We start from the raw sequence: 13,694 nt of genomic DNA on the forward strand, positions 1-13,694 counted from the left end.
TTGTTTATGCTGCTCTTGCGCTTCACCTTGATTCTCTTTTCCCGTTACATTACCCTTTCTCGCTATATACTTTTCAAACCTAACCTAAGCTCCCTACGACTTATCCTATTCCGAGTCCTTGTTCGTCGCTCCCGCAACCGATCTAGCTTTCGCCGTCGCACATGTGGTCCTAACCCAATCTCCGCCCCGACTCTCCTCCCTCCTCCTCCTCTCCCTCCCCTTCCTCATCCTTTGACGAGTCCATTCCCGCAATGGACTTTGATCTCTACGAGCGAAGCGGAGGAGCATCGAGCAGCGACGACGAAAAGCCCCCCGTCTACAAATTCATCGGTATCGCTCTCGCCGTCGCCTCTGGTATCTTCATCGGTGTCTCGTTCGTCCTCAAAAAGTTCGGCCTACTGCGCGCAAACGAAAAGTACAATGAAACCCCCGGTGAAGGATATGGCTATCTCAAGAACGCCTACTGGTGGGGAGGCATGACCCTCATGATCATTGGAGAGATCTGCAACTTTGCCGCATACCTCTTCACGGATGCCATCCTCGTCACGCCCCTCGGCGCACTGTCGGTCGTTATATGCGCCGTCCTGTCCGCCATCTTCCTCAAGGAGCGTCTTAGCATGGTTGGCAAGGTCGCCTGCTTTCTCTGTATCGTCGGATCCGTCGTCATCGTCATGAACGCTCCTCACGGCACGAGCGTCAACAATATCCAGGAGATGCAAAAGTACTTCATCACCCCCGGCTTCCTCTCCTATGCTGGTGTCATCGTTGTCGGTTCCGTAATTGCTGCGTTCTGGGCTGGGCCAAAATGGGGTAATAAGAACATGCTGGTCTACATCTCTATCTGCAGCTGGGTCGGCGGCCTGAGCGTTGTCGCAACTCAGGGCCTGGGCGCTGGTATCCTTGCCTGGATCCGTGGAAAGCCTCAATACAAGGAGTGGTTCTTCTGGGTACTTCTCGTCTTTATCATCATCACATTGCTGACTGAAATCGTCTACCTCAATGTATGAATCCCGTGTCTCATGGTGTCTCACTTGCTCACTCCTTTACAGAAAGCTCTCAACATCTTCAACGCCTCTATCGTCACCCCCACTTACTATGTCTACTTTACCAGCACGACAATCATCACCTCGGCCATCCTATTCCAGGGCTTTAAGGGCACTGCTCAGTCTATCGTCACAGTTGTGTTGGGTTTCTTAACTATATGTTCCGGAGTGGTGTTATTACAACTCTCGAAATCAGCCAAGGATGTTCCAGATGCAGCCGTTTTCAGCGGCGACCTCGACCAGATTCAAACCATCGCCGAACAGGAGCAACCAGAGTCGGATCCAAAGGCCGATGCCATCCGTGGAACCGCCGCCATCCTACGACAAATCTCACGAAGACGACTAAGAATGGAGGCAGATGAGCTCAAGAGGCTACACGAGGAAAAGAGGATGGAAGCAATGGACCCCATTGAGGAAGGACAACAGGCAGAATGGGAATGGGATGGCTTGAGAAGAAGGAGAACAATGACTTATAGGTCCGGCACCGTGAGTTCGCGTGGAAGAACCGCACCATCGCCGCCCCCTAGTTCTGGTCGCCATGCACCACCACCGCCTTCCACTCCCAGGGTTCACCCTCCGTTGGGCATGTCTCACTTCCCGCCCTCGGACGACGAAGATGACGACTATAACGATCGGAGCACCATCTTTTCGAGCATCGCGGGTACGATCCGTGGCCGAGCTCGGGGCTTTACCAACTTCTCTGGCCGACACTATGAGGAAGACAACTCTGACGATAAGGCCCGGAGTCCCATGCATCCTGTTCCTCTGACTGAGATTGCTGTTCCTCGAGATAAGCCCGACGATGAGTCAGACGCCTACTTTGGCCAGACCCAGGAGCACGTCTTTGATCGCCAGGATACCGAGTATCGGGGAGCTTCGTCTCACAGCAACCAGAGCCTTGCTCCTCCGACCCCTCCGCCGCACGGTGGAAATATGAGCGGAACTCGACGCCAGTTCTCTTTCCATAATGTTTTCCGGCGGCCTCACTCATCGAGATCCACGTCTGGCGTTGAAGAGCCCACTGAAGAAGAGAGACAAGGGCTTGTCAAGGAGGACAGCCGTGGCCCCGCGTTTCTCTGAGCGGGGTCAAGGCGAAAACAGTACATGAAGGTCTCGTTTTCAGGTTCATTGCATATGCCTGGCGTTGGGTGTTTTCTTGGTTTTATCTATCCCGTTACTTGTTCGCTTCAGGGGCATGGATTACGTGGCGCTTGTGTACTGTCGTCACTCCTGGGTATGGTAGGTATAGACACGTGTGTTGGACGGAGCGCAAGCTTTGATGAACTGCCCTGTACACGCAGAGCTGCTACGGGACACGGGGGTTGGGATCTGGCAGTTGGTGGAGGATAGCAACGCGTCATGAGTCAAAGATTAGCTGTATCACGATAATCTAGCATTATTAGCCTAGCCCCTTTGTTTGTTTGGTGAAAAATACGAGAAGCATGCATGTGAAGATGAACACAACAACGCTGTAACATGATCTCATTGATGTCTAGTAATTCATGTGGTCTGAGAGAATTCGCTCCCTTTGTTCCAGAACTCCGCGCAATGCAAAAGCAATACGTGCAGTGCAGCAAGATTCCCCAATGCTGTGCTTGCCCCAGACTCCAAGCATTAGAAATATGATTCAAAAAAAGACAAAAGGCCGCCCTTCCGTAAAACGCTGCTCGACATCCAATACAAGTTTCTTTCTTTTTAGCCCCCTTGAACTCTCTACCAGTCAACAGCCCAGCCGTTCTCCTCGAGGAACTCATCACAGGCCTGCTTCAGGCCCCGGTTGGGTCGCAGCTCTGACTGGTGGAGGGGTTCACGGGTAAGAGGGTCGCTAGGATGTCGTCGGAGATGTTCCATGATGGAGGCGCGCTCATATGATTTTCCAGTCTTTGTCTGTAGATATGTTAGTGGTCGATGTTGGATATTCGCAGGGGATAGGGGACTTACGATGACGGGATCAACCATGATACCAAAACTGATGTCATCGATCGCCCAGTCGGGCACCTCGCGCTTCTTCTCGCTGCCGTCTCGCGCCTTTTCGAATATCTCCTTCATTCTTTCAATCTTTGCCGCAGTTTCCTCTTCAATCTCTTGTTTCTCCATGCCGTCGTCCGTCTCCGCCAGCATAGCGTCCCTATCCCTGCCAAGAAGCTCAATGACCTCCCTCTCCAAGTCCTTGGTCTCGCGGAGGCGAGTCCTCTCACGCTCCTCCCAGCGCTCTTTCTTGCACCGAAGGACCACGGCGGTGACGTTTGCGAGGGAGCGGTCGTTGGACTCTGCGCAGATGGCGTGGGCGCGGAGTGCGCTCTCGAGTGCGCCATCAAAGTCGCGCAGGGCGAGCTGAGCCTGGGCGAGATAGTAGTGTGCCTTCATGTTATCGGGAGCGAGCCGCAGGCATGCTTCGCAATCGGTGACGACAGAGTCCCAGTAGTTGAGCTTGAGGCGGGCAAAGGCGCGGTTCGTGTAGAGGGTCGGGTTCTTAGGGTCGACGATGATGCTAGTTTCGCTTTGTCAGAGGAAGGAGAAGGGTATATTTGCGCCTGGAGAGCTCACGCCTTGGAGTAGAGGCTATCGGCGCCGGCATAGTCGCCTGCTTGAAAGCATTTGTTGCCCTCCTCCTTCAATTGCATCGACTTTGACATGGTGACTGGTCTCTCGTGGTGGATCGGTTGGGTGTTAAGCCGAGGTGGGGGGTATCAAAGGAGCTCTCTCCGGACAGCTCGGTGAAGAAGCAAGAAGCAGCTATCAAAGATGCACTACGAGAAGAGAATTAACACGATCAGAAGAGAAGTAATAGACTGCTTCGAGGTCAGATGTGCAGCAAGCAATAATGCAAGAGGGGAAACCCCGCGCGCCGAACAAACGAAACGAGGTTGGCTGTTCGTTGTGTAAGAGACGTGATATGATTAGGTAGGAGCTGGATGCCAAACGTCCAAGTAGCGAGACCCTGCCTACAACTGCCCGTTTCCCCCGGGAGGCGCGGATATGATTGGATTTCTAAGCGCGGGTGCCCTAGAAAGTTCGAGAATGAGGACGCGGGGGAGGATGGATATAGGGGACTTTGGTGGGGGTGCCTCCATGCCACTTTGCCCAGGTGGTGGACTAATGGACTATCCCCAGGAACAGGCCTAGTTTCGAATGTCACAACGAACCAACAAGTTATTGCACAACCTGGTCTAATTAGTTTCTATTTATCAAAGCTCTTACCTATCGAGCTCGACTCTAATCTAATCGTACATCAAGACATTTCGCACTCTCTAGTGCTGGCGTGAGCCCCTCTGTATATCCTAGTCTATCCTTCATCCAATACTCTATAACTTCTCTCCCTCACAGCTCAACAAGTCGCAAAACCAACTTCTCCTTGGGCCGCAGCGTAAACGTCGGCGCCGCGACCTCAACCGGTCTATCCTCGAAACCAAGCGGCTTCTCAATGCGGAAGCGGCGCACCATCTCGGCCAGCATCACCTTCATCTCCAGCATCGACAGCTGCTTGCCGATGCACATGCGTGGCCCGTTGTGGAACGTCTCAAAGGCGTAGGCGCTCGCCGCCGTGTCCTCAAGGTTGTCCCAGCGGTCCGGGTCAAAGGTCTGGGCTGTCGGGCCCCAGATTGACGGGTGCGTGTTCATGACGGCTGGCGAGAGCTGGATCACGGTCCCCTTGGGGAGCATGACGCCAGCGATCTCGACGTCCTGGGTGGATTGGCGCGGTGCCATGGCGACGGCGCAGTAGAGCCGCAGGACTTCCCGCACAAAGTTGTGCAGGTATGGGAGCTTGTCAATGTCGCCAAAGTCGGGCGATGGGCAAGTCTTGTCGAAGCCAATGATTTCACTGCGTAGACGCTGTTGACACTCGGGTCGGCGTGAAAGCTCATGAAGAGCCCAGGTGATTGAGCAAGCTGTCGTGTCGTGTCCGAGGATCAAGAGGTTCAGGACATACTCGACTACGGAATTATCGTCCCAAGAGGGATCGGAATAGTCGAGAAGACACTGGAGGGCATCTGGCTCTTGCGTCTCTTCAACATGGCCCTTCTCCAATGCCCGGCGTCTGATGGCGATCATGCCAAAGATGAAGTCTCGAGCCCGAGTACAAGACTGAACAAGCTCTCGACATTCCTCAATGGGAAGAAATTGCCGGATTGGGACCAGTGAGTTGAGATAGTTGACAATGTGGCCAATCAGAGACGGCTGCATCATGTTGGTGAATGCCTTGAACAAAGGGGATTGGTCGGCCTCGAGGTGGTTGAGGTCAAGGCCAAAGGTTTCGAGGCCAATGACATCGAGAACCGCCTTCCAGATGTGTGTCTCAACTTGAACGTTCCCAGCACTGTTTCGCTGTTCAGAGAGAACTTGGGCGAGCTGCTCGGCCTTGTTCTGCACAACGGGGAAGAAGGCTTTGAGGCGTGGGGTTGACAATGGGCGGCTGATGGCCGCACGACGCTGACGATGAAGCTTCCCCTCAATGAAAGGAAGTCCGTCTCCGACGATCTCATGAACGAACTCCCTTGCAAATCCTGGCTTGACGAACATGGCACTCTTTGTCTGGAGAATCTCCTTGTACGCCTCGATGGTGTTCGCAAAAAGGGTTTCCGAGTTGGCAAAGTTCAGGTAGCGGATAAAAGGGGCCTCGGGGTACGCGCGAGACCACTCGCAAAAGAGCTCCGGGAACCAGGCCACCTGGAGGAACTTTGTCGTCTGGCCAAGAAAGAAGGTATTGTCGGTTGGTCCTGGGAGGCGGCGGAGGGGGGAGACGTAGAAGGGGTACACGAAGATGTTGAAGGCGGCGACTCCCAACATGACAAGGCCCAGGAGAGCCGTGGTCATGATTAGAGTCCACTGCGCTCCCAGCGAGAGCAGAAAGCTCAGCATCGTCAACAAGACGAGACCGCGTGTAGTTCTGATAATCCCCGATCCAACGACAACAAGATACAGGGAGGGTAGGGTGATGAAGTGTGCGACTCGCTCGGTCAATCAGAGTAGGAATCCAAAAAGACCAAGAAAGAGGTGCGATGATGTGTGCAGTCAAGTCGAGCAATCATGGAGATGGCTCGTCTTTTTTTTTTATAGAACTGAGGGTCCTCCCGTCTGCCAGTGCACGATGCGGCTCTGGCAGCTGGCGTTCACCCTCACGGCAGTGTGAACGGGCCGACGAGTCCATGATCATATGGATTCACATGGAAAACAGAGCAGGTTCAGTGGGGAACACGTCATGGGCAGTGCTCAGAGGATGGATGGGAACTTGGTGTTGCTCTGTCCCAAGACGGTCTCATGGTATTGATCTCTCGGCAAGGATTTCCTTGCAGGAAAAGGATCCGTATAAAACAGAGCCACGTTCAACCAACACTCTATCCTTCTATCTGTATGTACCAGTAGTGTTCGCTGTCAAGGCTGAAACATGCCAGTTGTGGTAGACGTTCTGGCTTGGAAACCATGCACCAGGACAAGCACCAATCTCGAACACTACCCCATATACTTGGTCCAGAAATAGGTCATGGAGGATCAACGAAAGCAAGGATTCCCCTTCCTGGATCCCGATTGGGCCAAGATCTGGGGAGATATATTAGGCATAACATCAATAACCCAGCCGTCAGGATCGGGTCCTTCTTGTATCACAGCATACTCGTCGAGTCCCTCCCCAATGGGACACTCTACCGCAGGGCCCCCATCTCGTATCCTGACACCTCTTCGCGCCCATTCTCCGGATCTGCACAAGGCGTGTATCTGAAACCTGCAACAGGTCGGCATAAAAACGCACGTCACCCCTTCCTTTTCGCTTCAGGGATCAACTCGTCTATCTTGTGGCTCTGTGGATCCTTCTATGTTTCGAAAAGAGCGGCTGCTATACGTGGGATGTGCCACATGTTCCGAAACGGCGACAGCGAATCGATTATTTTATGCTATCTGGCAGGATACAACGTCATATAAGACCACTTCGAGTTACGGGGCTATAGTCGAGCAGAGAAACTGGCTGCCTCAATTTCACTATTTGTGACATGTCTGAAAAGTTGAAGAAATATCTTTCGATAAAAGAGGTCCTTATCAATATCATCATACAACAATCGTTCCAGTTTGAATAGTGTAGTGTAGTATAATCTAGCATCTAGCTCTTTCTATAAGAAACCTGCCGCAGCGTCTCTTCTGGGTATCATCTTCTACCATCCTTCACCAACACCAAAAAACATCACTTCCTCTCCTGACCCAGCCACTCAATCATCTTGTCCACAGCCTGCTGCGCCTCCCAGATGGGGAGCAGCGGCCACACATGCACCATGCCCTCGCCGACCACCAACTCCACCTCGGTGCCCTGCTCCCTCGCTTTGTTGACCATCAACTTGGTGTCGGGCGTCAGGAGATCCAGGTCGGCCGCAAAAACCAGCATAGGTGGGAGAGCCAGATCGCCGTAGATGGGGCTCACACACGGGTGCTTGGTGTCCATCTCGGGGCAGATGAGCTGCGTGATCTCGGCGATGCCCTCCACACCCAGCCACGGGTCCGTGAGCGAGGCTGCGTGCATGTCCGGGTTGAGGAGCGTTGAATCCGTGCAGGGCGTGATGGGCACGAGGAGCTTGGCTGTTGGGTTCCCAGCCAGACGAGCTCTCTGTGTGAGGACGAGGGTCATGGTTCCTCCAGCAGAGTCGCCAACCATCCAGAAGGGCGTTGGGTCGTCAGCCCCGGCGAGCTCATCGTGAAGAGGCTGCACAAGCTCATACATCTTCATGAGTCTAGTCTCAGGGCCCAAGGGGTAGATGGGCACGGTGACAACAGCATTCAGCCGACGCGCCAGCTGAGCAACCAGTTCCCAGTGCTGCGGGGTGATATCAAAGACGAAACCACCGCCATGGAGGTAGAGGATGCGTGCAGCCTTGGGAGTATCCGACTTGTGAGTCAGGGTATAGACGACATATCCCGAGCGCTCTGCTTCCTCAATGGAGAAGTCATTGTAGAGCTTCTTGGGCGGCTGGAAGCTGGGGTTCAAGCGACTCTTAGCGATGCGGTTGTTGATGCCCTCTGCGGAGCTCCAGGTTGGCTTGAACTGCCACCAGATGTAGTAGTTGATGAGCCGGGCCTTGAGGGAGGGCATGATTTGAGATGAGTAACAGTGGTGAGTTTGTGTGGTGAAGTGAGCGATGCTACTTGTTCTTGATGGCTGATGGGGGTTTTTTAGCTGCACGCCAAGGACATGCTGGCGTGGCTTGAAACAGCCTGTCTCATGTGAACGCTCACCGACATGGGCAAAAGCTACGATTCTACGGTCTCACATTGAGAAGAATTGATTTGAGACGTAAGAGAAGGAAATGTCAAGATATGACAAGATCCATCTCTATCTTATTTTCACTTGGAGTTTCGCTAAAATGCTGACTGCCATTGCTAGGTCTCGGAGATCCAGGGTAGTTAGTCCCCCAGCATTACAACCTGATAATCACGACCAACAACCAGGGAGCAGGGATACATAAAAGAGGGAACAATTTATCGGGCTGTAAAGAAAATCCGATCGATTGCCGACGCAGCCAGTCATGGATACCAATTAACGATCGACGATCGGGCGGGGGAGGAGAGGGCGTGACAGGACAGTCGAGAAATCAGATCATGTTCAGGCGCTGGGCCTTCTTGGTTGTGATACGGCCCCCGCCGACTTGCTCTTCTCCACACAACCCGTCACAAGGCGACGGACCTTGAGCCGAGTTTATCAAGTCCCCCCCGGAGGACCGGCGCCTCTTGGCTTTCCTCTACCCCCGCAGCGCCGTGTGTCGGCTGTTGCTTGTTGCTGCTTTTGCGGTGGCTCGGGAGCTAGAGAGGTCTCTATGTCTTGCATGTGGGTTAAGGTAAAGACCCTGATGTTAGGACTATCGATACCTGGAGGATATCGACAGAGCTCAAGCTTTCATCAGATGCGACATGTCAGGAACCAAAGCGTGGGATGCAAGCGAAAGCAACAGGCATGTTGAGCCGGTTGCGTTGCTGATTCGAACTGGAAGGGATCTTCGACGACAAGAGTCCAGGCTGCCCTCCTACTTGGGATGTGCATGCGGGGTGTCTAGGCATCATGGAGGACTTGACAGCTCTCATCTTTCTTGATGAAAGAGGTTGAAAGTATTACAAGGTAATGGATGATGGAGTTGATTGTCTTGCAAGTTGTCAAGCACGTTTTCTTCAACTCGAGACTTGAGAATCAACCGAGGCATCAAGTTTGCTGATTAGCCTCCATCACTAACGATTAGCTCAACCACTCTCAACTCACACTCGTTAGCCGCGACTCGCACACCTTGGCGCTTCACCTCGAGGCGAGGCAATCTCGACCACACATGTCCATCCAATGACGGCAAACCCTCACCCACAACGGTTTTGTTCAGAACTTGCAAGCCTAGCCGAGTCTTTCTGTCTAGACGTCCCTCTCGGTTGCACATACACACACACACCTAAAAGCGGCGTCCAGGTTCGAGCTCTCTCAGCCTATGGCAACCCTGCCATTTGCATTACGTCTCCGGGATCCGGGTTTTACCGACAGCGCGACAATCCCGGGCGCACACTCCAGAGACTCTGCCCCCCCCCGGGTTGTAGAAATCCCTTCGACGTCAGTGACCGACCACGAGCCAAGAGGGTCCACGGCCATTAATATCAACTCCACCACCCTTCACCTTTCCCTCCCCCCCTCTGTCTAATCTGCTATACCCCGCCGACAATCGCTTCACCGACGTCAAGATACGAATCTCCCAGACAAGAGGGAATCCTGTTTTGGTCCATCATCTGAGGGGGGACTTGAATCTCCCTCTCTTACCCATCAGCGTCATCGCCATTTGCCGAGGACCGCATAGTCACTCCGCCAACTTTGGGTGCATCACCGACTTCGACTTCCGATTCACCCACCCTTCTACAACTCCTCGACGATGCCTTCACAACGCCCCTACTTCCTCTCCTCCTTCCTCGCCGCCTTCCGCCCTCAAGGCCCCTCCATCTCTACATCCTCCCACCAACCAAACAAGCACACCCGCGACGCAACAACCACCACCACATCCACAGCCGCAGCAGCAGCAGCAGCAGCATCCTCAGCAACCACATCGACATCCACCGCCGCTTCGTCCTCACATCACCACCACCATCATCATCACCACCAAACAACCTCTTCAAGCGTCGCCATCCGCTCCCCCGCCTCTGGCCCGACGACGGCCGCCACATCCCCCGGCAACGGCGCCGCGATACCCATCCCCGGCTCATCGGGTCGCCGCGGTAGCGATAGTAGCAGCGAGGGCTTCCGAGACGTGATAGGTGCCGACAAGTTCTACATCGGCGGCCGCACACCCGGAGGCGAGGAGAAGTTCTTCAAGCTCGGCGTTATTCGGCGCGTGCGGAGCAACGACGGCCTAAGCCTCGATCGCTTGAGCTTATAGGGATGACCACATAACGGAACGTCCATGTCTTTGCGTCTGCTTTTGAACGATTTTCGGGACTGGTATTAGCCACTATTACATGGAGGAGCCCTCACGGTACATAGAGCATCTGGGTTGCTCCGCGGGGAAGAACGGGGAGATTTAAATCACCGAATGACGATGGGACGAATTGGTTCTACGGGCTCATTATTGTTTTGGCGTCATGGCTACGGCGTTGGGATGTGTTGAGGGGTTTTACACGGGGCACAAATGTCTCCCACAAGTATTCGGGTATGCGCCCCTAAATGACCAAAAAGTGTCTATTGCAGACTCAGTTGCACGAAAGGGCATGATTCCTTCTCAAAACTACCACATGAAGCGCTGAAGTCGACCCTCATCAAGCAACGTTCCGTCCTCGGCCTTCCACAAGTAAGGCTTGCAGAGGAAGATGTATCCAGTGACGACATTGATGGCGATGAACCACCCTGTCTCCAGAATGAGACGCACATCGTAGTGCCTGAAAGCCATAACCACAGGCCTCAGCTTTGATAACATCAACATTCCGACCAAGCCGTTAGGTTCATGATTGTGCAGTCTCCATGCCGGCAACAGTAGCCTCCACATGACCCACGGGATGATAAAGTACCGCGGCTCAACCAGAGGCGCTGTCATGAGAGATAACGTCGTGGCGAGTAGAAAAATGAGACCCGTGGATGTGCAAGCTGGTTCAACAGAAGCCAAAAGGGGATCATCCTCCAAGGCCTGGTTCAGTTCCCGCTCCTCGGCTCGGGCGCCAGGAGAAGTTTCCTCGATGGCCGCAGGAAAGGGAGCATCAGTCTGCCGAGCCGAGGCTCCACGTCTGATCCAGAAAGGATTGCTCATGAAAGGCGCCTCGTCCGAAACCATGTAGCGAAACGAACAAGTATTTCTGCTGCCAATGAAGAACATGGGTGAACAGCCAGCCATGACGTCCCAAGTCATCCAGCGAGCCACTGTGTATGGCACGATCAGAGCATATCGGATCCAGGATGCTCGGCGGATTGTGTACCGGAAGATATAGAACATGTAGTGACGGTTGTCGGCGAGGGTGAAGGGGTGGATGATGGTGTTGTACCGAACCACGGCGATAGAGAGAAGGATTGTGGCGAGGATGTAGATTGGCCAGAGGATCTTGGAGTTGAAGATGAAGTCTGCCATCTGTAGGGGCGCCGAAAGAGCGGGGGGCGTAGTGTCTGGAGCTCCAGTTCCTGAAGCCCTGGTGGGTGTCTTGATTTTGGAACTACCACTGCTTCGAGATTTGCTTCCCTTACCAACTCTTCCTGTTCCAACGGCTGGCGTGGCGGTAGAGCTGGGCGACTTCCTTGGAATCACTCGGATCAGGGCGTTGATAAAGGGGAGGGCGCAAGGAACAAGAAGAGGCAGAGAAAAGAAGCCAAAGAATGGCCAGATGTAGAGCATCTGCGGCAGATGAATGGTGGCAACGTGGTTGGATTTATCCCCTACTTTCAGTTAGACGTGAGTGCCAAGATAACATGCAAGACTCACCAAGCACAACTCCACCGTTCCAAAAGACAAAGGATCCAAAAGCCGCGAGGACAGCAACGTATGGCCAGATCTGCCTGATGACGCGGATAGGGTTGCAGAGCGCTGCGATGCCTAGGCTTAGAACGCAAAAGATCACCTCTTGTGTCCTGGTCAGCGACTTATTCATCTGCATCTAGAGAACTTGACTCACCATCTGGCCAGAGCAGATTCAGCGGAGGGTCGTGGATATCGCCAAGCGAGTACCTCCATAGATAGTACTTGACCTGTTCAACAAGAGAGGACATGAACGGCTGGTCAACCCGCTCTGGTCGCAATGTCTTGATAGCGTGAACCGCCTCTAGACCTCCCATGTAGACAACCACCCAAAACACATTAGTCTGGCGGAAGAACAAGGTGAAAACCCCAAGAACGACCGTCAAGATATCGTTCAGGGGTGAACTTTGATCTCGTCCAAGGCGATTGAGGTGGTTCAGGTATGCTACCAATACAGCGGCTGTCGAAGCCACGTCGGTATAATACAGCCCTGAGAAGAAGAACAGGAGTGGGAAGAGCGCAATGTTGAACGCGGTGTGAAGTGCGTACTGCGAATGAACGCGCAATCGTATCGAAGAGTGCGCTTCGTACAGACGGCACTCAATCTGATGGCGACATTGCAGAGCCAAATAGGTGAGGAACATCAGGGCGATAGCATTGGTAGCTCGTAAACTGCTTGCATCGCAGACATAGCCTCCAAGAGATCCATTCGGACGTACTACTCCCGGGATCAAGAGGGAAAGAAGATAACTAGCTTTTTGTTAACGTGGTTGAAAAGGGGCACGCAGACGAGACTTACAGCCCTGGAGGCGTTGTGATCTTGTCGTCCCACTCCAGAAACTTGCCCTCACAATACTTTTGCGCTTGGGGAATATGGAAAACCTCATCCTTTCTGGGATTAGTCTCGTGAAATTACCTTGTCACCTATGAGGACTCACTAGGTAGGGCTCTGGGACAATGGCAGAAACGATGTAGAGCCATGAGAAACAAAGGGCGGCAAGAACAAATGGCAGCAAGCCGGCTAACCAGGTCAAGGTTCCTTTAGACTTGCTGAGCACACAGAAGAAGACAGGGAGCACAACTAGGCCGCTTGAAGCCGTCCAGAATGAGAGGCTCTGCGGCTCCATGTTGACAAGTGTCCAACACGAGAGCACACGAGGGAACAGAGAAAGAATTAAAGTAGAAGTAAAGGAAATGTTATCATGACATGAAGAAAAAAAAAAGGGGCCTTTTCTAGCTGTACGTCGAGTGAGAAAATGAGTGGATGTCTTGAAGCCTGGATTGACTTGAGAGATTGAGATTATGGAGTTGTTAATTGAGCAGGAGAGACAGTGCTTGGCGCATCGTGAGCTGCACTGTGCCCCGGACGCTTGGTCTCCAATTGGAGTCAAATCATCCATTGAGGTTACACCAGCGCATGGCTCTGTGACATGAAAGAATTGCATTGTATCTCATAATTGACAGGCACAATGGATAATCTAATAGACTTTTGGATATACATTCAATTGCTAGACCTGTATTTCCCATTCAGGTCATGGCTGTAATGCGAGCAGCCAAGCCAGCGGCTCAACAACCGCCAGCCAATCACAGCCCGTACATTTCACAGCAAATCATCAAAATTCAAGGCTCAGAACACGTCTATTGGAATATCTTGTACAACCAGAGCCGCCCACGCAACAGAGACGGGCCACTGAATAACGTCTATCGTCCGCATTCC

General features: G+C 53.1%; 6 protein-coding genes across 6 annotated transcripts; 2 read left to right on the top strand and 4 right to left on the bottom strand.

Moving 5' to 3' along the window:
* Positions 1 to 251: 251 nt before the first annotated feature.
* NCS57_00224800 (uncharacterized protein) lies at positions 252 to 2,123 on the top strand (the record flags this gene model as incomplete). The annotated part of the gene is made up of 2 exons (XM_053052281.1): positions 252 to 1,001; positions 1,050 to 2,123. 2 exons carry the CDS (start codon positions 252 to 254, stop codon positions 2,121 to 2,123), a joined length of 1,824 nt encoding a protein of 607 aa, XP_052917527.1.
* Positions 2,124 to 2,756: 633 nt separating this feature from the next.
* NCS57_00224900 (RING-type E3 ubiquitin transferase) lies at positions 2,757 to 3,679 on the bottom strand (the record flags this gene model as incomplete). The annotated part of the gene is made up of 3 exons (XM_053052282.1): positions 2,757 to 2,930; positions 2,985 to 3,534; positions 3,591 to 3,679. 3 exons carry the CDS (start codon positions 3,677 to 3,679, stop codon positions 2,757 to 2,759), a joined length of 813 nt encoding a protein of 270 aa, XP_052917528.1.
* Positions 3,680 to 4,364: 685 nt separating this feature from the next.
* On the bottom strand, positions 4,365 to 5,903 carry NCS57_00225000 (uncharacterized protein; the record flags this gene model as incomplete). Its single annotated transcript, XM_053052283.1, has 1 exon — positions 4,365 to 5,903. One exon carries the CDS (start codon positions 5,901 to 5,903, stop codon positions 4,365 to 4,367), a length of 1,539 nt encoding a protein of 512 aa, XP_052917529.1.
* A 1,312-nt stretch (positions 5,904 to 7,215) lies between these two features.
* Positions 7,216 to 8,115, bottom strand: NCS57_00225100 (Abhydrolase-3 domain-containing protein; the record flags this gene model as incomplete). The annotated part of the gene is made up of 1 exon (XM_053052284.1): positions 7,216 to 8,115. The coding sequence occupies one exon, from the start codon at positions 8,113 to 8,115 to the stop codon at positions 7,216 to 7,218; it is 900 nt and encodes a 299-aa protein (XP_052917530.1).
* A 1,804-nt stretch (positions 8,116 to 9,919) lies between these two features.
* Positions 9,920 to 10,420, top strand: NCS57_00225200 (uncharacterized protein; the record flags this gene model as incomplete). Its single annotated transcript, XM_053052285.1, has 1 exon — positions 9,920 to 10,420. One exon carries the CDS (start codon positions 9,920 to 9,922, stop codon positions 10,418 to 10,420), a length of 501 nt encoding a protein of 166 aa, XP_052917531.1.
* Positions 10,421 to 10,765: 345 nt separating this feature from the next.
* Positions 10,766 to 13,104, bottom strand: NCS57_00225300 (Dol-P-Glc:Glc(2)Man(9)GlcNAc(2)-PP-Dol alpha-1,2-glucosyltransferase; the record flags this gene model as incomplete). Its single annotated transcript, XM_053052286.1, has 5 exons — positions 10,766 to 11,898; positions 11,945 to 12,082; positions 12,135 to 12,727; positions 12,777 to 12,865; positions 12,916 to 13,104. The coding sequence occupies 5 exons, from the start codon at positions 13,102 to 13,104 to the stop codon at positions 10,766 to 10,768; spliced, it is 2,142 nt and encodes a 713-aa protein (XP_052917532.1).
* Between the last annotated feature and the right edge of the window lie 590 nt (positions 13,105 to 13,694).

Source organism: Fusarium keratoplasticum, chromosome 2 (genome assembly GCF_025433545.1).
Source record: "Fusarium keratoplasticum isolate Fu6.1 chromosome 2, whole genome shotgun sequence".
NCBI lineage: Eukaryota > Fungi > Ascomycota > Sordariomycetes > Hypocreales > Nectriaceae > Fusarium > Fusarium keratoplasticum.